The sequence below is a fragment of the Phragmites australis genome, chromosome 17 (assembly GCF_958298935.1).
Source record: "Phragmites australis chromosome 17, lpPhrAust1.1, whole genome shotgun sequence".
Classification (NCBI taxonomy): Eukaryota; Viridiplantae; Streptophyta; class Magnoliopsida; order Poales; family Poaceae; genus Phragmites; species Phragmites australis.
Window position 1 is genome coordinate 15,690,788 of NC_084937.1, and position 27,242 is coordinate 15,718,029.

The 27,242-nt window shown below is 49.7% G+C and overlaps 1 protein-coding gene across 1 annotated transcript; it reads left to right on the forward strand.

Annotated features, from left to right (window-relative positions):
• Positions 1 to 390: 390 nt before the first annotated feature.
• Positions 391 to 3,756, forward strand: LOC133896618 (L-type lectin-domain containing receptor kinase IX.2-like). The gene is made up of 3 exons (XM_062337217.1): positions 391 to 1,649; positions 2,272 to 2,845; positions 2,945 to 3,756. Exons 1-3 carry the CDS (start codon positions 764 to 766, stop codon positions 3,567 to 3,569), a joined length of 2,085 nt encoding a protein of 694 aa, XP_062193201.1. The 5' UTR covers positions 391 to 763; the 3' UTR covers positions 3,570 to 3,756.
• The last annotated feature ends 23,486 nt before the right edge of the window (positions 3,757 to 27,242 follow it).

Genomic DNA, 27,242 nt, shown 5'->3' on the forward strand with positions numbered 1-27,242 from the left:
CAATGGAACCCAGGGTTCATATACATTCACGACAGCTATGTGTTTTTTTGGATATTTCATTAGCAACTTGATTCTCTCTAGTTTTGCTTCCGCCATTGGTTTTTAAGATGCGTTGGGTGATAAAAGGAGAAGATCATCTGTTTCGAAATAAATTGGTAAGACGCCTATTAACCCTCCTCTAATCGCTATTCCCAGTCCTACATCACCAATTAAAAATACATTACATGTATAACTGACATGAATCTCATATAATTAACAAGCATCTCACGTATAGTTAACACATACGACATTATATCACATACTTTACACATACAGACAATAGTTTGATATTATGTTAAATACTTTATACATAGAGATAATAGTTCAACAATTGTCCGATACATAGAGCGGGTATATGGGAGAAATGAGCATAGGTAAGACTTATTCATATCCATGTCTATTTACTGGTTGGTTTAAAATCAAACCCGTGCTAAAACCCATAGGCAAATAAGATGACTCAAACCTGCATCCATTATGATTTTTACTCGTGAGCATATGGGTAATCTATACCCATCGCCATCCCTATTTAAGATGTCCTAATTGTTGGTCAGCCGTCATTATATTGTCCGGACGCGATAACCAGGCCCCTGCTCCAATAACATAATTGTGTCGCAGCAACTTCGTTGCAAATTCCATTGTTGACCTTGTAATTAGCCGGAGGAGGAATCAGAGCATCATCATCATATACTCCACATACAACCCATGATAACCCAGAGCTTATCAAATGGCACAGACAACATCTCCTGGACTGCCCTGGCGATCAATCTTCCTACTTTTGCTGCCGGGACCTGTTGGCTGTGCCACCTCCCTCTCGTTCTTCTACAACTTCTCCAATCCTAAAACCTTCAGCCAAGGCGGTGATCTATACTTCGAAGGCGATGCATACGCAGGTGGCAGCTCGGTCATTCTGGCCAAGGATCAGCTCACCGGAAACGTCAGGTCGAAAGCTGGCCGGGTGTCCTACAATCACCCAGTAACTCTCTGGACCAAAGCCGCCGGCGACGTGACGGGCTTCTCCACCAGCTTTTCCTTCGTCATCAATGGCAGCAATAGCCCGGCCGAATCCGGGGGCGGGCTGGCCTTCTTCCTCGCTGCGTTCCCGTCGAGGATGCCGCTCAATTCGGAGGCCGGGTATCTCGGTGTCTTCAACTCGACGACGACAGCCGGCCGGGAGCGTGTCGTAGCCGTGGAGCTGGACACCCACGGGGATTTCGGTTGGGACACGACCATGTCTCCGCACATAGGCGTGGACCTGAACACCATCTCCTCCGAGAAGGGTAAGTACAAGGTCGTCCAGAACCTCGCCGACGGCTTACCGAAGGTCTTGCAGGTAGATTACAGCGACGTCACAAAAGATCTCGTTATCGCGCTGCGAGATTTCACAAACGGCACAACTGTGGCCCTCAAGATGAACGTTGACTTGGGGCGGTATCTGCCGCAACAAGTTGCCATGGGCCTCTCTGCAGCCACTGGCGGCTCAAGAGTGGATCTCCACCAAGTGCTTTGGTGGTCTTTCAGCACCACCACGGCTACGGCGCAGGGCGATCTGCCAATACAAGCTCGTTATGTTCTTGAAGCCCCTGCCAACTCCAGCGCCCCTCCTCTGGCCGGTAAAGATTTATTAATGTTGCACCCTGCACAGATTGAATTTACAGAAACATAATTTGTTTTTGTTTGTGGAGCCTCGTTCTCATAATCTCATCCCCACACGGCCTTGACCGCTTAACGACAAGAATACAGGCCACATGATGGTTGATATCCTGAAAACTTTCTGGTTTCAGTGAATGCGGAGATTAGTCAGAATTTCTGATGACTCATATAAATAGATATGCACCTGCTAATCTAACCTAGAGTGCAGCTACACCCACACTGAATTACTGAAAAAAAAATCAGTAGTTCCACAGACGGTGACTACTGAAAGACTTAGTACTGCACGTGGTGCAGTAGTACCGTGGCACCGTGCATTGTGGTTCAGGAATTCACATTGGATTTCTCAGCAGTAACTATGGGGGTAGAATAGCGCTGCCGTAGATAGATATGAAATTTGATCATTGGTATATATAAAGAAAAAAAATTAACACATCAAAACCGAGTATTTTAATTGCTATGTAGTACACCACTCAGAAATATTAATCATCAGAAGCTACTTTTTTTTTTATACAAATCACATTTCTGGAGCCTCCGTTGCCTTCTCTCTAGGCACCAAGCTAAGTTCATTCTTTTGCCCAACAGGTCGGCGCAGTCTTAGAGGCAAATCAAATATAAAAGTGGTGGTCGGTTCTGTCGTTAGTGCTGTCCTATTTGCTGTGACTGCTCTAGTAGTTGCTTGCCTTTACTGTATCAGTAAAAAGAGCAGAGCGGGAATGGAGATACCTTTTGCAATGGATGCTTTTGGAGCAACGAATCAAGATATAGTTCTGGAGGAACTAGGTGGTGAACTAGGTGGTGAACTAAGTGGTGAACCAAGGTATAGTTCATACGACGAACTGTTAGACGTAACAGATAACTTCTCAGAGGAACGATTGCTCGGAGATGTACGGTTTAGTTCCTTCTATCTTGGGGGTTTTTCAAACTCAGACCGGTCTGTGGCTGTGAAAAAGCTGAAAATAAAGTCAGAAGAAGCGTTGAGAATGTACATGGAACGTATTAGAGTCTTAACCAAATGCAGACATGGGAACCTCGTCTGCCTCCTGGACTCGTGCAGAGAGGGCGACAATCTTTACCTCGTCTACGAATTCGTGGAAAATGGCAGCCTCGCTGAGCACCTCTACAATAATACATTAAGACTTCTTACATGGCCAACGAGGTACACACACACACACACACATAAGAGCATTTGAACTAAACAGACATTTGCCTATAAGGCAAGAACTGCATCTTTGACATAACTTTCCATGTGCCACAGGTACAAGATAGTGCTTGGCATGGGCGTCGCCCTTGAGTACCTTCATGGAGCCCAGCGACGCGAGCCAGTCCTGCACGGGAACATCAAACCGAGCAACGTGATGCTGGACGAGTCGTTCAACGCCAAGCTCGGTGATTTCGGCCTGCCGCAGCAAATCCACCATGACCAAGGCTCAGCGAAACTCGCCGAGACCCAGGGATACATGGCTCCCGAGTTCCTGGCGACCGGGGAGGCAAGTATTGAATCCGATGTTTACAGCTTCGGGGTCGTGCTACTTGAGATCGCGTGCGGCCTGCCGCCACTTCTCCGTCAGCAAGACCAGAACGCTAGCCTCGTGGAACGCGTCGGGGAAATGTATCAGAAAGGCGCAATTCTGGAGGCGGCTGATGTACGTTTGAACGGCGAGTTCGACGAGGGGGAGATGGAGCGTGTGCTGCTGGTTGGGCTCATGTGCGCAGACCCTTCTCTCCTACCACGGCCATCTATTGGCCAAGCAATGGGCGTCTTAACATCTGATCAGCCGGTGCCCGTACTGTTACCCAGGATGGCAGTTCCACCGCAAGTCACACATGTGAACGAGGCCAGATCAGAAGGTCATACGTTGCCGGATACTTCGTCCCCCTAATCGATCTCGCAGTTGTAATTTCGATTTTGGTAGATTGGCTGATATGATTACAGTTAGCTTGGATGGGGCGTGGGGAAACCACGAGACATTCTTTTAGCACCCTTCCGTTGGCTCGTGTGATCGTTGATGAATAATCAATTAGACATTATTCCCTCCGTTCCCTAAAGGATGACATTTTGAGTTTTTAGTTTTGTTCATAAACAGATGAGGTTCTCGGATTTGTAGACATTTTCTTCCTAAATAGCCTCTATTAAAAGCTGGTAGGTATAAATGTCAGGCATCTAATCAATTCTCTATTAGAATATGAGACTGAGAAAGGAACAGTGCCATAGTGAAGCAACCGGTGGAAGGAGACAGTGCCAAGACTGACAATGAAGTCAAAAAACAGAGTGGTGAAGCAGGAAGATGAAACACAGCAAGTTGAGATCAAGCTAGAAGATGAGATAGGGGAAGAAGACAAGGTCAAAATGAAGCCGTAGAAAGATGAATATATTGTAATAATTGCGGATATATTGTATTATTGAGTCTTGTTGACGTGTTTATTATATAGGGACTCAAGTGGATGATAGCATTTTTGTTGCCAAAGTAACCGAGAACGAGGTAGCCACGGGCGCAAGAAGGCGCCGTGGAACCTGAGGGTACGAAATGAATATTCTAAGCATTTTGGTTTTCCGTTTGCAAAGGCGATCTAGATGTCTGCTAAGCAAGAGTACTTAATGAATATTCTAATCCTTCTCATTTATCTCTCTGAGAACATCCTGTGCTAATGTGAAAATGATTCCGCAACTACTCTTGTGTCTTGTTTGAGAAAATGATCCCGCAACTAGCACTTCTTGATAACAAAGCTTCATATATTCTTTTTCATGTGCCGTTGATCAACTCTCGAGAAAAAGTATTGTTTGGTGTCGCATTCCCAAAGAGAACATGGCGAGAATCTTTAGATAACAAAGCTTCATATATTTTCTTTCATGTGCCGTTGGTCAACTCTCTAGAAAAAGTGTTGTTTGGTGCCGCATTTCCAAATAGAACATGGCGAGAATCTTTTTCAACGAGGAGGCTCAAATTTAGAGATGAATCGAAAGTCTAAAAGGAGAGGAAGCAGTCATGAGAAGGTTGTGTTCTGATAAGGAAAAGTTGGAGTCCTCCTTTGCCCTTTTAAGGCTTATTTTATAGATAGAAAGGGTAGGAAAAATGACCACTCTATTTTTAAGATATTGTGTTACAATCACATATGTAGGAGGGTATTTTGGGCTCTTCATATCTTTATATGTGATGTAGTAATTGAGATATTATGATCTCTATAGTATGCTATCGGGCCTCGTCTAAGTACATCAGGGTTGGGGTGTTTCCCCAACAGCACCCCTCATCCACTGGTTTTAAGGTTCTGAGGGGCAAGCAGATGAACAATGAAATAGCTTCAGCCCCTTAGAAGTTAGGATATCCACGATAGTTTTTCGCCATTGTAGCTTGGGCACCTGTGGCTGGAGTAGACGGTGAGGAGGCTCGACGGAGTCGACATCATCCGATGCACAGCGGCCAGGACCTGATGAAAACAAGCCACTGAGATCCCTTTACAGTGGCTTCGGAGGTGGAGTCAGCGAAGGAACAGAGGGCGGCGAGCTCGATGGAAACGATATTGTCCAAAGGCCGGCGGTGGCGACTGGAGGTAGCGTTGATGGTGAGACTGAGAGAGGCAGGACCGTCTGGAGCCCCGCAGTGGTAGACATGGCGAGGCTTGATGGAGGCAGGGCTGCTACCCCTCAACGGTAGATGCGGTGAGGCTCGACGAGGCAGGGCCATTCAGAACCCTACGACAATAGAAATGGCGAGACTCGACAGAGGCAGGGCTGTCCGGAGCCCCACGGCGGTAGCGGAGGTGGAGTCGACGACGAGGCCTAGGGAGGCAGTCTGCGACCCCCTCAGCAAGTAGCCGCGGCGAGGCTCGATGGAGGCAAGGCGATCTGGAGCTCTGCGATGGTAGCCGAAGGTGGAGTCAGTGGCAAGGCCGAGTGAGGTAGTTCACGACCCCCTCCATGAGTAGCCGCGGCGGGGCTCGATAGAGAGAAGGTCGTCTGGAACCCCACAATAGTAGCCAAAGACGGAGTCGACGGCGAGACCGAGGGAGGCAATCCGCGACCCCCTCAGTGAGTAGCCATAATGAGGCTCGGCGGAGGGAAGGCCATCCAGAGCCCCGCGGTGGTTGCTGGAGACGGAGTTGACGGCAAGACTGTTAGGGGTGTCATGATAACCTTTATTGTACTGGGGTGTCAGGACGGCGTCTATTAGTCTAGGTATTTAATGTCGGTCACTTCATTTCAGACAAAAAATGACCGGTGTTCCCCTTCTAATCGATTTTTCTTAAGTTTTGATGACTCACACCGTATCCTCTTGGAAGCCTGCTCGATCAAGGAGATAGAGCCTCCGAGGAAACATGATTATAGGAGATAGAGGCTTCAAGAGGTATAGTTTCATAAACTTGAGCTAGCTAAGTTATAAGACCGTCAGAGGTCCTTAACCATGACCCTCAATAATAGGTATCATCCCGCCATCGAAGGATGAGCAGAGCTGGAGCCGGCGGAGTGGATGTGGCTCGAGATGCTGGAGCCTCCGGAGTCGAAGCCGATAGAATGCACAATGCGGACCTAACGCTGGAGCCAATGAAGCTAAAGTGGATATCCGGAAGCCACTCGGAGCCTAGCGGAGGCACGGCGCGGAGTCGCAAAGATCCGGAGCCTTAGGGCCCAGAGGCGGTCCTGAGCCATGAAGGCCCGGCGGCAGGCCAGAGCCTAGAGGAGGCTCGGTCCGGAGCCCACGGAAGCATCGCGGAGGTGGCAGGTCAGAGCGTAGAGGGTCTCTGGCGCGTGGTGGCCGGAGCGCAAAGGGACTCCGGCGTGGAGGGGCTCCGGCGGGCACGCGGAGGGTCTCCGGCCGGTGCGCGGAGAACTTCCGGCAGGTGCACGGAGGGGCTCCGGCGGCTGCGGAGGCGGTGCTAACCTCGGGCGGTCTTCGGCGCTGGCGCAACGTGCGCAGCGGAAGGGCCTCCAGATTCGGCTTCGGAGGCGATGCTCACGAGCATCGTGCGGAGGGCGGAGGGGCCTCCGGACTCGGCCTCGGAGCCAACTACGGTGTGGCCTCTGGCGACGTGCGGAGCGGAGTGGCCTCCGTCTGTTTCGTCGGCCTGCAAGCATGTTGAGTCAGCAGAGACACAAACAGATGCACGACATCTAGAGACGAGAAACACTATGTATGTGGGCTAGCCCGCCACACGGTTTCCTACGAGCTGTGAAAAGCAAAAGACTCCACACGTCGTGGTTCAATAACGAACGCAGATAGTCGCATGTCACATCACCCACTAGCTGCAGAACATGCCCTTTAGTCACGCCATCCGGCCATAGCACGCGTAAGCGCCCCCTATAGTAAAAAAAGCTACTGCTATTATATGGCACCAGCGAGGTGTGCCCAGAAATCATAGACGCCCTGGGTTGCCATACTCTCTGTACGATACCATTTTAGTATATATTTGCATCCGTATATGTGTACACATAAATTAAAAAAAGGAAAAAAAGAAATAGGCCCGGCCGGCCGTTTGCCTTTTCGGTCAGCCCGGTGGACTTTTCGCCTTCCCCTCTCTCTCTATTTTTCAGCCGAGCCGCCCCGGCCCGTTGCCCCAGCGCCTTATCTGCTCAGCTGCCTGTCCTAGGGTGTGGGGGCGCCCCTGTTCTTCTTCTCCCCTCCATCTCTCCACGCACGATGCCTCTCCGCACAGCCGCCTCTGCCACGCTCGCTAACCGGCTCGCTCGCCTCGCGCGCGTGCTCGAGCCGACCAGTTCCACTCCCGCTCTCTCCTTTCCCTCTGCTCCCTAGGCCTAGCACCCGAGTGCACGCCTCGGTCATGCTCGCACCGTGCTCCCGAGCCGCGCTGCTCCTTCTCCGAGCTGCGTACGCTCGTCGTCACCCCTTCCCGTGCTTATCCCCCAACGGTCGATCCGAATCCCCCGCGGTGGGAGCCCTCCGCCGCCTCTATATAATCCAGACCCGTGGGGAAAGAGGGGGTGGATCTGTGAGATAGAGAGAGAGAGAGAGGAAAGCTCTTCCCCCTTTCAATCCATCACCTTTCCATCGTATTTTGCCCCGCCGGAGTGCTATGGCTGTCGTTTTTGCCGGTGAGTCACTGCAATAGTTACCCCCCCTTCTTCTTGCTGCTACAGGGGTCACCGTCCCTTGTGTCGTGCATGTGGTCATGTCGGTTGGCGTTCGCATCGTGTCCGTACTCTACAGGTGGCCAGCCAGCGCTACGACACCACGTCCGTGCATAAGCAGGTGGCCAGCCAACCCTTTGGCGCTACATCCATGAATAACAGGTGAAGCCGACCGGCATTCGCATCGCGTCCGTGCATGCAGGTGTGTTGAATCCCGGACAGTCTCGTTGCCACGACCGTGGAGATGGTCTCGTTCTGTGAGTTGGGTGGCCGGTTGTTCTTTGTTCTTGTGGTGATCCGGCCGGTGCCCTAGCGCCTGTCACCATGAAGGTGATGTCGTGTTGTTTTGCTTTGTGGTTGCCGGCTATTTTGGGTGATTGGTGATCCGGCCGGTGCCATGGTGTCGTGACCGAGGAGGTGGTGCTGTGATTTGATTCGGCTGTTCTTTGTTCTGTGGTGATCCATCCGGCCTCGTTGCCATGACCGTGGAGATGTGACAGGCTTTCATTTGGTGGCCTGCCATTCTTGTGTTATGTGATCTGGCCGGCCTCGTTGCCGCGATTGTGGAGATGTGTCATGCTTTGATTCGGTGGTCGGCTGTTCTTTTGTTCTGTGATGAAAGCTGGCCGGCTTCGTTGTTGTGGCCATGGAGGTGTGCTGGTCATCGGTGCTTCCTAATCTGTGATGGGTTTTGTCCGGCACTTGCGCCATGGCCGTTGAATTGGGCATGCTGTCATGTGTTTTGGTGAGTGCGCATAGGTTCGGTGCCCCTTTCTTCATTTGCTGTCATGTTCATGCATCGCCGGCTGGGTGTTAGATGGCCGCCGGATGCCGACAAGGGGTTTGTTGGGGATCATCTCCTGCCATCCCCGCACCCGAAGATAACTGCAAAGTTAGTTGGAGGTGCTGCGGGACAACTGCCGCACTGGTCGCATCTTCTCACCGAATTGGCGTATGCGAAGGCTGATCTACCTCGACTGTCGGGCGAAGCCCCAATTCGCATCCCGCGGCCTTCGAACCATGCGAAGACAAGACCAGGCCTTCACCAGGAGGAGGCGAAGGTAGCTCGTCAAGAGGTCGGACGAAGAGGGCTTCGACATCCTTCGGTTGGGAGGCCAGTTTGACAGTGGGCCCAATTGTCATGGGCATGGTTGTAATTATGGGATTGTGCTCATTTGTACCATATTACCCCCGGATATTCCGGGAATGTAGCAGGTTACGGGGTAATATATGTAAACCGGGCCCGTGATCGCCGAGTACGGGCTATAAATAGAGCCACAGTGTAAACGTGAAAGGTAATCGAAAACTGTTTTACTTCCAGTACATGTCACTATAAGGGACCTTCGCCACTTCCACCCCCGAAGGCCCATCTTGTCTGGGACTTCGATCCCAACAGTTGGCACCGTCCGTGGGATCGAACCCACGAAGGCATGCCACCCAAGAAGAAAGCGAAGCCACTTGGAGGAGCAGAGGCACTACTAGAACTCCCAGCCGCAATCGGACCTTCGGCCGACAGAACCACTCCAGCGGTACCAGAATCAGGAAATACCTCGGCCGGGGGGGCTTCGGCCACACAAGAGCAGCATTGCGAAGTTGACACAGCGCCACAACAAACTGCCTATGGCCGACATGACGACACACTATGGGTGGACATGGAGCAAATGCTGATCACGGAGCCAATAGATCGCATTCGCTTCGATCTTCTGGAAAAAGAAGGCGAAAGAGGGCGAAGCGAAGAATGGGAGGAACTAGGCGACTTCACCGAGTTGGAACATGATGAAGAAACAAACGAAGAACGAAATGCTAGGCTAGAAGCTGAGGAGTTGGAAAGACAAATTGAGCACAAAAAGCGAATGTTGGATGGCCTAGCAGCGATCCGGAAAGCTGCGGAGTACCGCCGGCAGGCAGACGAAGCAAGAAAAATGTTGGAAAGGATCCAGGAGGAAATCAATATACTCCAAGCAGAAGGCATGTCCTGCCGGTCGACACCACCGGGAGATTTGATACGAGCGTCGCAAGAAGTTCAGCGAAGATCTTCCATGGGAGATCCTGAGTCACCCCTAGCAATGGACCTACAAAATCAGCCATGGCCGATAGGATTCAAAAGAATTTGTCATGAGCTTCGAGGCAGCCGTGGAGTCAGCTGGCGGAGATGGTGTAACCTTGGCGAAGGCTTTCATATTGGCGATCAAGGGAATAATAAGGTCGTGGTACTCCACTCTACCCCCAGGATCCATATATTCATGGGAACAGCTACGCACTGCCCTATACAGCAACTTCCAAGGGAACCGGGCGGATAACATCACCGCAACCGACCTCTTCGCGCTGAAGCAACAACCGACAGAAACTTTACAAAGCTATATGCACCGATTCGTACACATATGTTGTCAGGCGAAGGGATTGAGCGAAGATACCATCATCGATGTCGTAATACAGGGCATCAGAGGGGGCCTTTTGGCAGGGAAGCTCACTAGAAAAAGACCCACAAGCGTCCAAGAGCTACTAAACAAGATGGAAGAATACTCAAGATCTGAACTAGATCATCTATGAAGGAAAAACGAGTTTATGACCTCAAGGAAAAAGCATGCACCACATAAGGAGGCAATTGGTGGCAATCCGAGAGACATACCTCAGCGTCCAAGAAAACCCGAAGGTCCTGATTATCCAAGCCAAAAAGAAATCAACCAGATCAACCTCGGCTTGTGCGAAGCCTACAACTCGTCCAATAGAGGAGGCCGGGCGGGTAGAGGAAGAGGCCGCGGAGGTAGAGGAGGACGACCTTCGCATGACCCAGCAACCTTTTACTGTGAGCTGCACGGCGAAGGAGCAGGCCACCGGACTAAACATTGCCCACAAGTCGTGGCAATGAAAGAAAGTACAGTGAAGCAGTCAATAGATAACGAACGAGCAGTTCACCACGCAACAAGCTTCGCAAGAGGCAAAGGGTGGCAGAACCACAATCAGAACATGATGTTTCCGAACCAATGGCATCAAATTCCAGCACCACAATTTGCACCCGCACCTTCAGCCCAATTTGATCAAAATAGGCAACTGAACATTCGGGGTGATCTACCCCCGCCTCCGCCAAGACCTGCAATCGAGGCACCACCAGAAAGTAGCAAATCAGTTAATACCATAAACAATGGGCACAATGTGGTGCTGGCTATTTCAGGGGGGTCCAGTCAGCAAACAGAATCCAAGAGACAGCGAAAAGAATACGTACGAAGGGTTAACCACGTCGGAGTGGGACCAACGTACATCAATTCAAGATGGTCTAACATTCCCATTACATTCTCGCAAGAGGATATGAGGGTATTAGATTATCCGCACACAGATGCCCTAGTCATTACCGTGAACATCTCGGGAAACAAAGTACACAGGATATTGATCGATGGAGGAAGTTCTGCAGACATTATCTTCTCTGATGCCTTCGATAAGATGGGGCTACGAAGAAATGACTTGAAACAAGCTGGGTCGCCGTTGCTGGGCTTCGGCGAAAACACAATCAACGCTCTGGGAAAATTAACAATCCCAGTGCCATTCGGCGAACAGATGAATTTCCGCACAGAGGAAATTACCTTTGACGTGGTGGACATTAGTTACACATACAATGCGATATTTGGGAGGGGGTTCCTCAATAAATTCGAAGCAATACCGCATCACGCTTATTTGTGCATGAAGATGCCTGGCCAGAAGGAATCATAAAGGTGTTGGGAGATTAGCGAGTTGCTAGGCGAATCGAAGTAGGCATAGCCCCAGGAAGAAGAAATGTCCACAACATCGCATACTCTTCGACGGGTGCCGAAGCAGGTCAAAGCAGGAAAACCATAGAGAAATGTGCGAAGGTCGCACCAGAAAGACCTACCAGAATAGTGCTGCTAAATCATGAAGAAGATAAGAAGATTACAATAGGGGCAGAGTCCCCGGCAGAAGATCAGCAACAACTTGTCATGTTCCTTCGCAAAAACAACGATGTCTTCGCATGGTCCCCTAGGGACCTGCAAGGAGTGAGTTGAAGCATCATTCAGCACAAGCTAAATGTGGACCCCAAAGCAAAGCCAAGGAAACAAAAGCTTAGAAAGGCTTCAGGGGAAAGAGAAGAAGCAGCAAAGGTCGAGGTAGAAAAACTGCTCGATGCCGAAGTAATACGCGAGGTTATACACTCGGAATGGCTGGCCAACCCAGTATTAGTAAGAAAAAGCAATGAAAAGTGGAGAATGTGCATCGATTTCACTGATTTAAACAAAGCTTGCCCCAAAGATGACTTTCCATTGCCTAGAATTGACCAGCTTATAGACTCCGCAGCCGGCTGTGAGATGTTAAGCTTCCTCGATGCCTATGCTGGGTACCATCAAATATGGATGGCAAAGGAAGATGAAGAAAAAACGAGTTTCAGAACCTCCTTCGGAACATACTGTTTTGTAAGAATGCCTTTTGGGCTCCAGAATGCAGGAGCAACCTTTACAAGATTGGTACAGGCCACGTTAAAGCCGCAGCTGGGACAAAATGTATTGGCCTATGTTGATGACATAATAGTAAAAAGTACCAGGAGAAGCCAACACATCGAAGACCTCCGGGAAACCTTTGATAATCTGCGAAGAGCAGGTTTAAAATTAAACCCGGAGAAATGCGTCTTCGGAGTGCAATCCGGAAGACTCCTGGGGTTTCTAGTGTCGAAGAGAGGAATCGAAGCGGATCCTCAGAAGATACAAGCAATTTTGGATATGAAACCGCCACATAACAGAAAACAAGCCCAACGCTTGACAGGAAGACTAGCAGCATTGAACAGGTTCATTGCGAAGTCCGCCGAGCGAAGTCTACCACTCTTCAAGGTGTTAAGAAGTTCTGACCCTTTCAAATGGGGTGCTGAGCAGCAGGCTTCCTTCGATGAGTTAAAAGTATACTTGACGAAGCTTACAGCATTGACCAGCCCGGATCCAGGTGCAGATTTGCTGTTATACATAGCGGCTTCCCCATCAGCAGTCAGCGCTGTTCTCGTGCAGGAAAAACCCGAAGATACCAGGCTGCGCCAAGCACCAGTGTATTATGTATCCGAAGTACTAGCAGGCCCAAAGAATTCTTACACAGAGTTGGAAAAAGTGGCGTATGCACTGGTAATGGCATCCCGCAAGCTTCGCCACTATTTTACTTCTCACAAGATTACAGTGCCAACTTCCCTACCCCTTTGCGACATGTATGAAAACAAAGAAGCCATCGGAAGAATAGCGAAGTGGGCAACGGAGATAGCTCCATTCATGATTGTCTTCGTGGCACGAACATCATTAAAATCACAAGCACTGGCAGATTTTGTGGCGGAATGGACACCTTCATCTGAGGCTTTGGATGATGAAGCAGCAGAAACTATCTGGACCGCGTACTGCGACGGAGCCTGGGGAGCTGCAGGAGCAGGAGTCTCGGCAGTAATATTTTCACCTTCGGGGGTGAAGCTGCGATATGCCGTCAGGTTGGAGTTCCGATCCACAAACAATATGGTGGAATACGAAGCTGTACTCCTGGCACTTAGCAAGGCGAAGGCTTTGGGAGCTCAAAGAATACTTGTCAAAACAGACTCGAAGGTTGTAGCAAGCCAGATTGAAAAAACATTCCAGGCAAAGGAACCAGAGCTGATCAAGTATAGAGCAGCAGTGCGAAGGATGGAACAATAATTCGTCGGATTCACGGTGAAAAGTGTATCAAGGAATGATAACAGCGAAGCAGATGAGCTAGCAAAAGCGGCTTCACAGAACATGCCCATGCCTCCAGATGTCTTCTACCAAAAACTAAGTGAACCAGCCCTCAATGACAGTTCCAGCCAAACATGCCTGGTCACAACAGTTGAGAGTGAAGACTGGCGTTTTCCGATTATGGCATATCTGCGGGGCCAAAAAGATATCGAAGATCAGGTTGAAGAAAAGTGCATGGCTCAAAGGGTAAGAAATTATAAAGTTATAGACGAAGATCTGTACAAAGCAGGAGTCTGCGCACCATTTTTGCGATGCATATCTCAGAAAGAAGGCCAACAACTGTTAAGTGAAATTCACAACGGGTTGTGCGGCTCTCATATCGGAACAAGAGCTCTGGTAGGAAAAGCATACAAACAAGGCTTTTATTGTCCAACGACGGTAAGTGACACGGACCAGCTGGTAAGAAGTTGCCAACAATGCCAATTCTGGGCAAAGGGATCAAACAGATCGACAACGAAGACACAACTTATTCCACCGATCTGGCCATTACGGCGATGGGGAATTGATATTGTCGAGCAGCTGCCGCCAGCCCCAGGAAATTTGTGCTATGCACTGGTGGCATTAGAGTAGTTTTCAAAATGGGTAGAAGCAATGCTACTCGTGAGCATAACATCAAAAAACATACAAAAATTCCTATGGCAGAATATTGTGTGCCGCTTCGGGGTTCCAAGCGAAGTAACCGTCGACAATGGTACTCAGTTCAATAGCACGGGATTTAGAGATTTATGTAATGGCCTGGGTATAAAATTAATGTTTGCGCACTTGTCTGCTAACTCAAAAAGCTCTTTGACCATACAGATCTTCCGAGTAGCCATCTTTCCACTTAAATTTGTGTCCTGAACACCTCGTTTGAAGGCGATGATTACCGACTCATCAGAGATGTTCGGGGTCGTGTTACTCCTGTCGCTGAACCAGCGGATAAAATCTCAAAGAGATTCATTGTTGCATTGGCGTAGCTGGTGGAGATCGTTCTCCGTACCTAGGCGCTCAAATGTGCCTTAGAAATTGGCTATGAACTGAGCCTTAAGTTCTGCCCTTGAACTAATCAAGTTGGGCGACAAGTTTAGCAACCAGGACCTTGCGGCTCCATCAAGGGAGGTTACCAGGTAATTAGCCAGTACTCGATTGTCACCACCAGTTGCTCGAATAACAGTGATGTAGATCTGCAACCACTCATTGGGATTGATTTTCCCGTCATATTTCTGGATCGAGTCCGCTTTGAACTTCTCGGGCCACCGAATTGACCGAAGTTCATGTACGAAAGCCTCACAGCTTCGTCAGACTCATCAGGAGGAGGTGGTGGGGTACTTTCACGCCTGCCTCTTCGAGCAGGGGAGTCATGTCGATCATCCCGTCCTATAGATCTATGGTCATAGTAGCGGCGATCATCTACACGGCATTCTTCATGGTGGTTTTGGATCACCGTCCGTAGATCATGCCGATTGCGAGGAATACGATTCCTCAGGTCTTCTTGATTTCCGCACCTATGGAGAAGGCAGCTACAATTTGGCCCACATTGTCATGTTCGGGCTCGACCACCTGAGCTTCCTGTCTGAGATTCCCCTACTCGAGAGTGTTCCCACCCGTGGCTCCTTGAATCGGGACCATACCAACTGGGGTCTAGAGTTGCTGGGATTATTTGCTCGAGTAACTTGGATCTGATCTGCATCGAGTAGGGTCTTGACTTGATTGACCATAGGAGTTAGCAGATTCGTCGGATCTAACTCTGGAAGGGATCGAAGGATCAGATGCGCTCCTCGTATGTTAGCGTCCGGGGTATTGAACACGTCGTTACCAAGGCTCGGTGGCGATCGAGCTGATGAGGCTTCATGGTGACTATTCGGAGAGAGCTTCTCCCTTGAGCCATGAGTCGTCACGGGCAGAGGTGTACCCACCGGAAGTCATCGGGAAAGGCCAGGAGGCATCTGTTCTCCCTTGGTCTACCGGTGAAGGGTCGTGTTGGGTGCACGCAAGGCTCCAGCTGCGGATGTTTCTGGTGGTAACTCAGCATCGATACCGTTGGTGGCGACAGCTATCACCGGATCTTTGGGAATTTACGTGTCGTGGTCAACTATGGTCTCACCCGATGGGGGGTCGTTGCTTCTAGCCCTATACATGAATCGATCTGTTCAACTGCTTTGGCTAGCGTTAGAGTCACTGTCGCCACCCTCATCACTGTCGGTGTCCATGCAATGGAGAACATTAGGTCCGCAGGATCCCACTCGAGATGTCCCACCTCACTTTATGCATCCACTGGTCTGGATTCGAGGGTATCGGTATGGATCACTACACCTTGGCCGTCCCAATGGAAAACCATGGTTCTGAAGATGATCTCTGAGTCGACGAGAGGGGACTCGAAGCTGTCCGTCGTCGACTTTAAGTAGTCGTAGAAGCTGTTGTCGAGAATCCAACGTAAACATGAGCCCGAGACATGATTAATCCTGCAAACTAGAAGAAGACCCCTACCTGGTGCGCCAACTATCGACGATTAGTTCCTGGCAATGTATCCGTAAATTGATTGGGTACCTTCGAGTGCTGGGATTAATCACGAGACAAGATAATCGATGTATACATGTTCAGGCCTCCAATTGGAGTAATACCCTACATCCTGTGGGGGTGTTGCTACCGTATATTGATGATCTCGAGTACAAGCAATGAGGCTAAATTTATTACAGAGAGTATATCAGATCTGATCTAACCTAAAACTAAAGTCGCCGAGTATCTTCTCTGCTAGGGTCTTGATGCTTGCCTCGAGTTCTCTCTCTCTTATCTTTCGTGAGGTACCAACTCCTATCCAGCCATGGTCAATAATGAGTTGTCTTCCTTGACGTCCAAGTAGATAAATTTGTTTTGAGTACTAATCGTATCGAGTTAGGTAACTAATCGAAACCTTCTTTATATGTACTTTCCTTATTCCGGGTGTATCAGGTACCGTTAATTTGGTTCCGTAATATCTAAAACTTCTTAATATATGTTGTACATACTCTATTCCTATATAATATATTACTTATGCGCATATACTTCATAGTTAGATATTCGACACCCCTATAGTCAAATAAAGGGAATTTTGTCCAAAACCCCTCTCCAGTAGCTCCCCTAAAAGAACCCCTATTTTTGTTCATCCCCTAAACAAGACTCCTCGTCCCCCAAATCTATACTATCCTCGCATTCTGTGGCCCTCCCGCTCACTCCCGCGCGTCTCCAGGTGAGCCAGTGGCATCTCCATGTTGGCTGGAACTCAAATGTTCAGAACGATGAACACAAAGAATTTGGCGCTGCCAAAGAACCAGCAGCATTTTCTGTTTTCTCTACCCCTTTTATTCTTGCAGTACATCATCATGTGCCCGGCCATTTCGCCATAACAGCAAGGGGTCCGCACACACGAAGCACGCGATGCACGCACGACGCGCATGGCCTCACGACGCAGCACGGCCATGCGCAAAGCTCGGCGAGCCTCTAACAAAACTGAGGTGCCTGCCTATCCACACGGAGAAGACGACTCGCTAACTAACTAACCAAAACAAACACTGACTAACATACTAGATTACACTAACATACTCCCCCTAATCTAGTTGTGGACGAATGTCGACGATGCCGATCTTCGAGTGCAGGTGTAGAAATCTTACCCGGCCAAGAGGTTTAGTCAGTATATCGGCCAGCTGATCGTCGGTGTGGATTTTCTGGATGGAAACCTGTCCACCATCAACGCATTCCCTGATGAAGTGGAACCGTGTCTTGATATGTTCGCTCCAGCCGTGAAAGACCGGATTCCTGCAGAGCTGAATCGCCGACTGATTATCGACGTAGATGATGGCGCTGCTCGCTGCTCGTCCGTAGAATGTGCCAAGCAGGCGCCCAAGCCAGATGCCCTGGCATGCCGCTGTCGAGGCCGCGATGTACTCGGCCTCGCACGATGAGAGAGCCACCACAGGCTGTTTCTGAGACTGCCATGTCACCGGTGCACGGCCAAGGCAAAACAACACGCCGGTGGTGCTCTTGCGGTCATCTACGTCCCCTGCCATGTCCGCATCACTGAAACCCAAGAGCTTGAGGTTGGCATCGTGCCTGGTGTAGCGGAGGCCGTAGTGGAGCATGCCCGAGACGTAGCGTAGCAGATGCTTGACGGCGCTCAAGTGTTCTGTTGTCGGAGTCGCCATGAATCGGCTCACATATCCGACGGCGAAGCTAATATCCGGCCGGGTGTGAACCAAGTAACGTAGGCTTCCGACGATGCTGCGATAAAGTGTTGGATCGACAGGTGGGTTGGAGCTGTTCTTACTTAGTTTCAAGCATGTCTCCTTGGGCACCAACGCACTGTTGCAGCCGTCCATGCCCGCCTTCTCAATCAGCTTCGCCGCATACGCCGCTTGGTTCAGTGTGATGTGCCCTTGTTCTTTCTTCACTTCGATGCCCAAGTAGTAGCTGAGACATCCCAGATCGCTCATCTTGAATTTGCTCTTCATCTCCTCTTTGAACGACTCTATCTCTCCCGGATCAGCGCTGGTGAGGATCAAGTCATCCACATAGACGCCCAGGAGCAGGCGTTCCTGCCTGGCGCCGCGTGTGTACACCCCGTGTTCTTTAGAGCAGCGTGTGAACCCGAGTGTGGCGAGTGTGTGATCGAGCTTGGCGTTCCATGCCCGTGGAGCCTGGCGTAGTCTGTACAACGCTTTCCGTAGTCGCAACACTTGTCGCTCGCGCCCGGCGATGACAAAGCCCTGCGGTTGTTCGACATAGACCTCCTCCGTGAGATCACCGTTTAGGAATGCTGACTTGACATCGAGGTGATGCACAGACCACTCCTCGTGTGCAGCAACGGCCACCAGTGCGCGGACGGAGTTGAGATGCGCCACTGGCGCGAATACTTCGTTGAAGTTGATGCCGGCGCGCTGCACATAGCCCTTTGCCACAAGGCGCGCTTTATGTCGGATCACGACGCCCTGGGCGTCCTTCTTGAGTTTGTAGACCCATTTGAGTCCGATGGGACGGTGTCCTGCAGGTAGGTTGATGATCTCCCACGTACCGTTGTCCTTGATGGCCGCCATTTCTTCCTCCATTGTGGCACGCCACGCTGGGTCGGTGTCTGCCTCCTTGAACGTGGAGGGCTCCTCACTTGCCATGAGAAGCCACTCGTCGGGGTCCAGCACCCGTGGCTCCGCGGTCTCGATGCAGTTGTCCACTATTCGGAAGCGTCGGGGCGCGCCACCATCATTGTGCTCGAGTATGCTCGGGATGTTAGTCGGCGGCGTGGCGAACTCGACGTATGTGCCCCCCGGGTCCGCGTGACTTGGCGCGGGTGTGCGTGGTGACTCGATCTGGGGCTTCTCCGTTGAGGCCGCCGGGGATACAAGAGGGGCTGGCTCGCCGCCACTTGAAGACGTATCCACCAGGTATTCCACGGCGAAGGTCTCAGGGGCACCGGTGTCAGCCTCCTCCCAATTCCACCCGTTGGCCTCGTCGAACACGATGTCGCGGGAGATGTGCAGTCGCCTCCCAACCGGATCGTAGACCCGATAGCCTTTGGATCCTGTCTCATATCCCACGAACACCATCTTGACGCTCCTGTCGTCGAGCTTTGCCGCGTGTGGGCGCGTGACCTTGACATGGGCAATACACCCGAACGTGCGGAGATAGTGCACGGCGGGCTTATCACCATGCCAAGCCTCATAGGGTGTCATGCCGTGAACACTCTTGGTCGGCGAGCGATTCAGGATGAAGACAGCTGTGGATACCGCCTCCCCCCAGAACATGCTCGGTACCGTCTTCGCCTTGAGCAGACACCTTGCCATGGACATCACCGTTTGGTTGTGACGTTCCACAATGCCATTTTGCTGTGGTGAGTATGGCGCTGTGATCTGCCGGTGGACGCCCTTCTTCGCGCAGTACTCCCCAAATGTCACGGACGTGAACTCGCCTCCGCGGTCGGTGCGAAGCACGCGCAGCTTCTTGCCGGTCTCCACCTCGACGCCGTCTTGGAACTTCATGATCGCTCCTGCCGCCTCGTCCTTGCTCGACAATAGAACAATCCACATATAGCGGCTTGCATCATCGACAAGTAGAAGAAAATACCGTCGTCCACCGTGAGTCACCGGAGACACCGGCCCACACAGATCGCCATGAACGATATCCAGGCGGCCGGTGGAGCGGTGCTTTGAGTCCAAAGGAAAAGGAGCGCGTCGTTGCTTGCCGACGAGGCACGCGTCGCACAGCTGGTCCACGTGGTTCAGGACTGGCAGCCCGCGTACCATCCCGCCACGCCCTAGCTTTCTCAGTGCGTCAAAGCTGAGGTGCCCAAAGCGCTCGTGCCACCTCCATGAGTCATCGTCGGAGCGTGCCAGCAGCGAGATGGGTTGTGCCAGGGTGAGTACGATCTTGTAGAGGCGATTGGGTGATCTGCATACGTTGGCGAGGAGGTCCTTCTGTGGATCACGCACCCTCAATATGCCGTCTTCAATCAGCATCTGGCAACCGAACTCGTCGAGTTGGCCCAGGCTGATTATGTTGGAGCACAGTTGAGGGATGTGGTAGACCTTAGTGAGCACGTGATGACGACCTTCCCTCACCGCGAAGATGATTGAGCCACGACCGACAATGTCGACGACGGAACCGTCGCCAAACTTGACGGTGCCGGTGATGCTGCGGTCCAACTCGGAGAAGGCCGCGCCATTGCCGGTCATGTGGTTCGACGTGCCTGTGTCGAGGTACCACACACCACCATTCTGTTCGTCGATGTCGGTGTCACCGAGGTGGACCACAGCGCGCTCTTCGTTGAGGTGGACTCGCCCGTTTATGAAGGTTGGCGGGATGCGCTTCTGTATCCGTGTGGACTCCAGAGTGACCGAGATGACTTGGGCCATGAGCAGGGACGGCTCCTCGTCATCGCTCTGCGGGGTTGGCTCCTCGTCATCGCCTCCTTCCACGACCAGGAGTGCCGCCGCGGCCGCCAGGTCCCTCTTCTTCTTGCGGCATTCCCAGGCCTAGTGCCCAGTTCTCCCGCAGTACTTGCATGCATCCTTGTCGACAGGCTTGTTCCCGCCATCATTCTTCCGCACGTCGTGGTTGGCCCGCTTGGGGGGCTGCGTATTGCGGCGTGGCGGGACAGACCCACCACTAGAGCCGCTGCTGCCGGCGCCAGGGCTATCACCGCGTGCGCCCTCCTTGTCGCGCTTGCGTAGGCAGCGAATGATGTCCTCCTCCTTGGAGGAGAGAAGGAGGCGCGATCCCAGTTCCGCGACTGCCGCCCGCGCGTCGAGTCGTTGCTCCACAGCTCGGAGCCGGCCGGTGACCTCCTCAATTGAGAGGTCCTCGATGTTCAGCAATGTTTCGATGGAGATGGCAACCTGCGTGAAACGGTCAGGAACCACCTGGAGCATCTTGTGCACGACCTCCGTCTCGTGGATGTCATCGCCGAGGAGATGCAGGTTGTCAGCGAGGCTCGAAATCCGAAGAGAAAAGTCATCGGCGTTCTCGCCCTCCTTGAAGCCGATGTTGTTGAAGTCACGTCGGAGCTTCTGCGCGTTTGACACGCGTACACGCTCAACGCTCAACCGCGTCATCTTGATGGCCTCTCATGCCTCCTGCGCGGTCTCCTTGCGGCCGATCATGCTCACCATCTCGATCGGGACAGAGCGAGCGATCGCCGCCAACGCCAGCCGATCCTCGCTGTACTCGATGCCACCAGGATCGACTGCGCCCCACAGGCCCTGCGCCTGCAGGTTGATGCGCATCATCACCACCCACTCCAGGTAGTTAGTCTTCGTCAGTACCGGGTACTGCACGGACGCCGTAGACTCCTTGACGGTGCGGTGGACGACGATGGGAAGCTCCCACTGAGCACGGCCATTTCTGCGCCTGCGTCGTGACGGCGGTGACGGTGACCGTCCTCGCCGGCTCGGAGGCGCGCTGCCGTGGCGCGGTGGCGTACGAGACGCCATTGCTTCGCCCTAGGTCTAACCCCGCTCTGAATACCAACTGTTGGCTGGAACTCAAATGTTCAGAACGATGAACACAAAGAATTTGGCGCTGCCAAAGAACCAGCAGCATTTTCTGTTTTCTCTTCCCCTTTTATTCTTGCAGTACATCATCATGTGCCCGCCCATTTCGCCATAACAGCAAGGGGTCCGCACACACGAAGCGCGCGACGCGTGCATGACGCGCATGGCCTCACGACGCAGTGCGGCCATGCGCAAAGCTCGGCGAGCCTCTAACAAAACCGAGGTGCCTGCCTATCCACACGGAGAAGACGACTCGCTAACTAACTAACCGAAACAAACACTGACTAACAGACTAGATTACACTAACACTCCGCATGCCTCCTCCGAATTTGAGTTGCCCCAACACCCCAAGGTCTAGCACGCTGCTCCCAGGGCGAGCAGGAGCAGCACGCAGTGGAGCTCGGCGGCCCCCCAGGCTCCAGCACACTGACCGTGAGGAGCTCGGCAAGCAGGAGCATCACGTGGCGGTCGCGAACGTCGGCAAGCAGGAGCAGCACACGGAGGTCAAGGAGCAGGAGCAGGATGTGGTGGAGCTCAGTGGGGGCCCTAGGCTCCAGCATGCCTGCTGTGTGGAGCTCAGCGAGCGAGAGAAGTATGTGGCGGTCGTGGATGTCAGCAAGCTGGAGCAGCACACGGAGCTCAACGAGCAGGAGCAGCACGCGATCGTCGCAGACGTCAGTGAGCAGGAGCAGAATGCGGAGCAGGACTGATTCCTCTTTGTGTTGGTAATAATCCTTGCTTGCTTGGATGGAGTCCTTTGATCCAAGAGTTGGTTTTCTTTCTCTCAACCAAACCCAGATTCCACCAGAATTAATTAAGGATCTGTGTGCTGCGGACATCCTAACATTTCTTTCTATCTAATTTAGGTGCTGATGTAGTTTATTTTCCAAAAATGACATCCTAGCATTTCTTTAGTGCGCAAAATGGAATGAGATAGTCATAAAGAAATTCTTCTAAGAACTTGTTTTGGTAAAATCTGTCCTAGGCTCCATTTTAATTGGCATTGTACCTTTGATGCAGTGATTTTATCTCCAATTTTTTATATTGCAGTGATTAAATTTGTGAAGATTGGAAAATATGGACAATTATTTTGTGAACTTGCTGAATGAGAACAACAATGTCGATGAACTCGAATTGTGTAGCCCAATTGGGGAACAACAATTCCCAACTGAAGATGCATCTCCCTCTATTAAAAAGAGCCATAAAAGATCTGCCAATTACAGTGAGAAGGAAGATGAGATATTGGTGTTGGCATGGAAAAACATCAGTCTAGATGCAGTTCAAGGTAATGAACAGTCTTGTGCAACTGATTGGAAGTGAATTCATGCGTACTTCCATGAGTTGTAGGCAAGAGGATCAACAACAAAGCATGAAGAAAAACATATGAACTGATTACAAACATGCACTTGAAGACAGTTGGGCTGTAGGTAGGAACATCTGAAAAGTAGTCTTAGTGTAGTCTCAAATGCCCTGCCTCTTTATTGCGATGAACCTTGATGCCCAGGCACAATACTGCCATGGCGTGGTGCATTCAAAAGCTTATATTGATTGTGTGATATGTGTGTGGCAGCAATAATATGTTCATTGTCATCATCTGATGACGACAAATCTAGGGCTTGTTGCATGAGGAAGCTGCGGCAACTCATTGTGATGTGGTGGAGGAGAACCACCCGGAAGAGCCAATATATAGAGGTTCGAAATATAGCCATTGAAAAATTAGTGGTTGGGAATATAGCGGTTGGAAAAATATATGTTGGAAAAATATCCATTACAAAATTAGTCATTGAAAATATAGCCGTTACAATTCAAATGTTTTATAAGATTTCAATACAATATAGGAGAGTGAGAAATAGGAGTTGAGATTTAGGGCATCTGCTAGAGAGTGAAGAGATATATGGGAGGAATCTTTTAGAGATGTCCCCTATATGGAGATAGAGGGGATGAGTTTTAGGGGAGCTGCTGGAGATACACTAAGCACTCCAAATAGTTGCTGATATCTCCTGAACTAATCGGAGAAAGAGACGATTAATGATAAACATGATAAGTTGTCAGATACGTTCAGTACCTAACACTTATGACACTCCCGTTTTGAGTACAAGCATTTCAGATAAATATCTTAGTTTTTTTTTTAGAAAATATCAAGTTTGTACCTCAGAATATAGAAAATAGAAAATCATAAGTGAAGAGAAGGAAGAGAAGGAAGTGTAACGCTATCACCGCAAGTGAAGAGAAGGAAGACTCAAACTCGGAAGTTACAATTACTCTCGAAGAGCGTGTAGCCCTCGAAGCGGAAGCTACATCCGCCGAAGAGGGAGAAATTCAAGAAGTCAATATGAATTTGAGAAAAGGGAGAGAGCTTCCCGAGCCAGTGAAGCCTTGACAACCTCGGGCTGACAAGACTAATGGGTTGCAACGTTCAAAACTCCCCATTCAAGAATCCAAGCCTTCAACATCAAAGGTACATGCTAAAGAAGATGACGTGGAGTACAACGTCATTGCTCATTTGAAGCGCATTCCAGCGCTATTGAGCATCTATGACACATTGATGTTAATGCCAGATTTTGCAACAGGACTTAATCAAGGCTCTACAAGCTCCTCATATATACGAGACGGCTATGGCCAAACACCGGCTCCTGAGCACCCTTGCTGAATCTAACAAGATTTCATTCTCCAAAGGAGACAAGATGGTCGAAACCAATAATCATAATCGACCACTATACATCGAAGGCAATATTGGGAGTGCACATCTTCATCATGTGTTCATAGACCCAGGCTCGGTGGTCAACCTTCTGCCTATTCACAGTTTGACACGAGCTGGGTATACGATGGATGATCTCGAGCCAACTAGTGTGGTCATAAGTGGCTACGGAAGCAATGGGAGCAAGGCGTTGGGCTGCATTACCGTGAAATTGCAAATGCCCACTTTTAGCTTTAAGGTGAAGTTCTTTGTCATTGAGTTTGTGATATCATACTTAGCGCTATTGGGTAGACCTTGGATACACAAATACCTTGTTGTTCCCTCCACGTTGCACCAATGCTTCAAGTTCATGGATAATTGTCACACCCGGTTTTAACGGTCAAAACTAGATGCGGCTTATATGCGCCCAAGATGTTCAACACACATAAGGACGTCACAGGTGAAGTAACAAAAGCAATACTTTTATTAAATAAATGTTAAACTCTTACAGCAATTGACATATATTGTCTTCTATGAAGATATCTGCAGCAGAATAGAAGCACTGGTGCCCAACAACACCGCAGGCAACCGAGCGGGAGACACGCGCCTAGAACGTCACAACCTCGTCTTGATAGTCTTCAACATCTTCACTAACTGAGTAGCGGCACACATGTCGCATGGCATAGGGAAAATAGCAAGTGTGAGCAGATGACGCGCTCAGCAAGTGTGGGAAAGATAATGATATGCCGGCTTATATCAAGAATAGGCTAACACATGGTATATTTGCGTAAATGCGAGTAATGAAAAGATATTTGGACTAAAAAAGCATTAAACAATTATTAAGTGAATGTAACCCATACAGTCCAACACGCAGTATACGAGGCTCCCCACCTTGCATACCATAACCGTCTAGTACTCTCTGTACTATAACCAAAACCACAACCATCTAGTACTCCCTGTACCAGAACCATTACCACAACCATCTAGTACTCCCTGTACCAGAACCATAACCACAACCATCTAGTACTCCCTCTACCAGAACCATAACCACAACCAAAGTCATAACCACAACCATCTAATCATGTGAGGATCCAAGTCTCTCATAACTGTGAGCACGGCTATTATAACAGTTTTACACTTTGCAGAGGTTGTCCAACTTTCCCCACTCATCTTCTGCACCTAGAGCTTCAATGATCTGTAGCTGACTTTCCACATTCTGAGCCATATTTTGAAAGATCTAAGTTTGCGTCTCCAAAAATTGTTCCTTGTTGAATTGAGGTGGCATTTACTAGATGTTGTTATTACTGTTGGTACCTTTATCAAGCAAATCTTTCTTTGTGTTCACCATCTGATTGGGATTGAGGCAGAAGGTTGGGGCAAGAAGATAAGGGACTAAAAGGAGAAAACCCAGCTATACTATTAATTATAAAGATATATAAGGAACATCGCTATTAGCAGATGCTAAAAGCATCACACAATGCATTCCAGCACTCAAACAGAAAACCCAAATCACACAAGGCACACCACACAAACACACACTACTAACATCGCTCTAACGTTCCCGAAAATTAGGAAAATCCTCCTATAACTCGAAGAACTGAAACTGGGAGCAGCGCGAAGGTAGATCTTCATGTCTTCAATGTTGTGGTAGGTGAATCTTCCTTGTGGTGATGGATCTTCATCTTTATCATATAAATCTTCATGCAAGGTAGGAGCGCCAAGAGAGATCTTCATGTGCATCCTCCTCGAACAGAGTAATTGGGATGGTTCAACAACTAAATTTTTGAAAGGAGGAGTGTTGGAAATTTATTTTTCTCAATAGATTGAAATGGGTAAGTAGAGAGAGAAACTGAGAGGTCAGAAAAGCACGGGGATGGTTTTTTGCAAAATAGGCTTTTAAAATATGACCTTGTGGCACGACCATTCTATCTAGGCTTGTGTCCTACGGTCAGTATGGCTCTGATACCACCTCTGTCACACCCGGTTTTAATGGTCAAAACTAGATGCGGCTTATGTGTGCCCAGGATGTTCAACACACATAAGGACAGCACAAGTGAAGTAATAAAAGCAATACTTTTAATAAATAAACGCTAAACTCTTACAACAATTGACATATATTATCTTCTATGAAGATATCTGCAGCGAAACAGAAGCACTGGTGCCCAACAACACCGCAGGCAACCGACCGAGAGACACGCGCCTAGAACATCGTAACCTTGTCTTGATAGTCTTCAGCATCTTTACTCACTGAGCAGTAGCACACATGTCGCATAGCATAGGGAAAATAGCAACTGTGAGCACATGATGCGCTTAGCAAGTGTGGGAAAGATAATGATATGCAGACTTATATCAAGAATAGGCTAACACATGGTATATTTGCGTAAATGCGAGTAATGAAAACATATTTGGACTAAAAAATATTAAACAATTATTAAGTGAATGTAACACATACAGTCTAACACGCAGCATCCAAGGCTCCTCACCTTGCACACCATAACCGTCTAGTACTCTCTGTACTATAACCAAAACCACAACCAAATCCATAACCACAACCAAACCCATAACCACAACCCACTAATTATGTGAGGATCCAAGTCTCTCATAACCGTGAGCACGGCTGTTATAACAGTTTTACACTCTACAGAGGTTGTCCAGCTTTCCCCATGAGTCAGTAAATTCCATGTTGCCATGTTCGCAAAACACTTAACACACGCCAGTGGTGTGCCATCAAAAATCACTAAATGACATTTTTCACTAACCAGAAACTAATCCAGTTTGTGTCTGCCCACTAGGTTTCACCGCTAGGCTTTACGCAAGCTAAACTCCTATCCAGAAGTTCCCTTTTGTGCTGACACAGCACACACTGGATAGACTCTAATTAGTATGTCACGCTTTACCCATATCAGTCTCCTGGTTGGTATGTTACTTCTTGGGTTGTTGCTCCATGAACCGGTCTTTACTTAGGTTACTTGAGCAAACACTAAACCAACATCATAACCATGACAACCATCAAAACCACTTTGCTCAAGGCCTAAGGTTCCATGTTCCTAGACCATTAA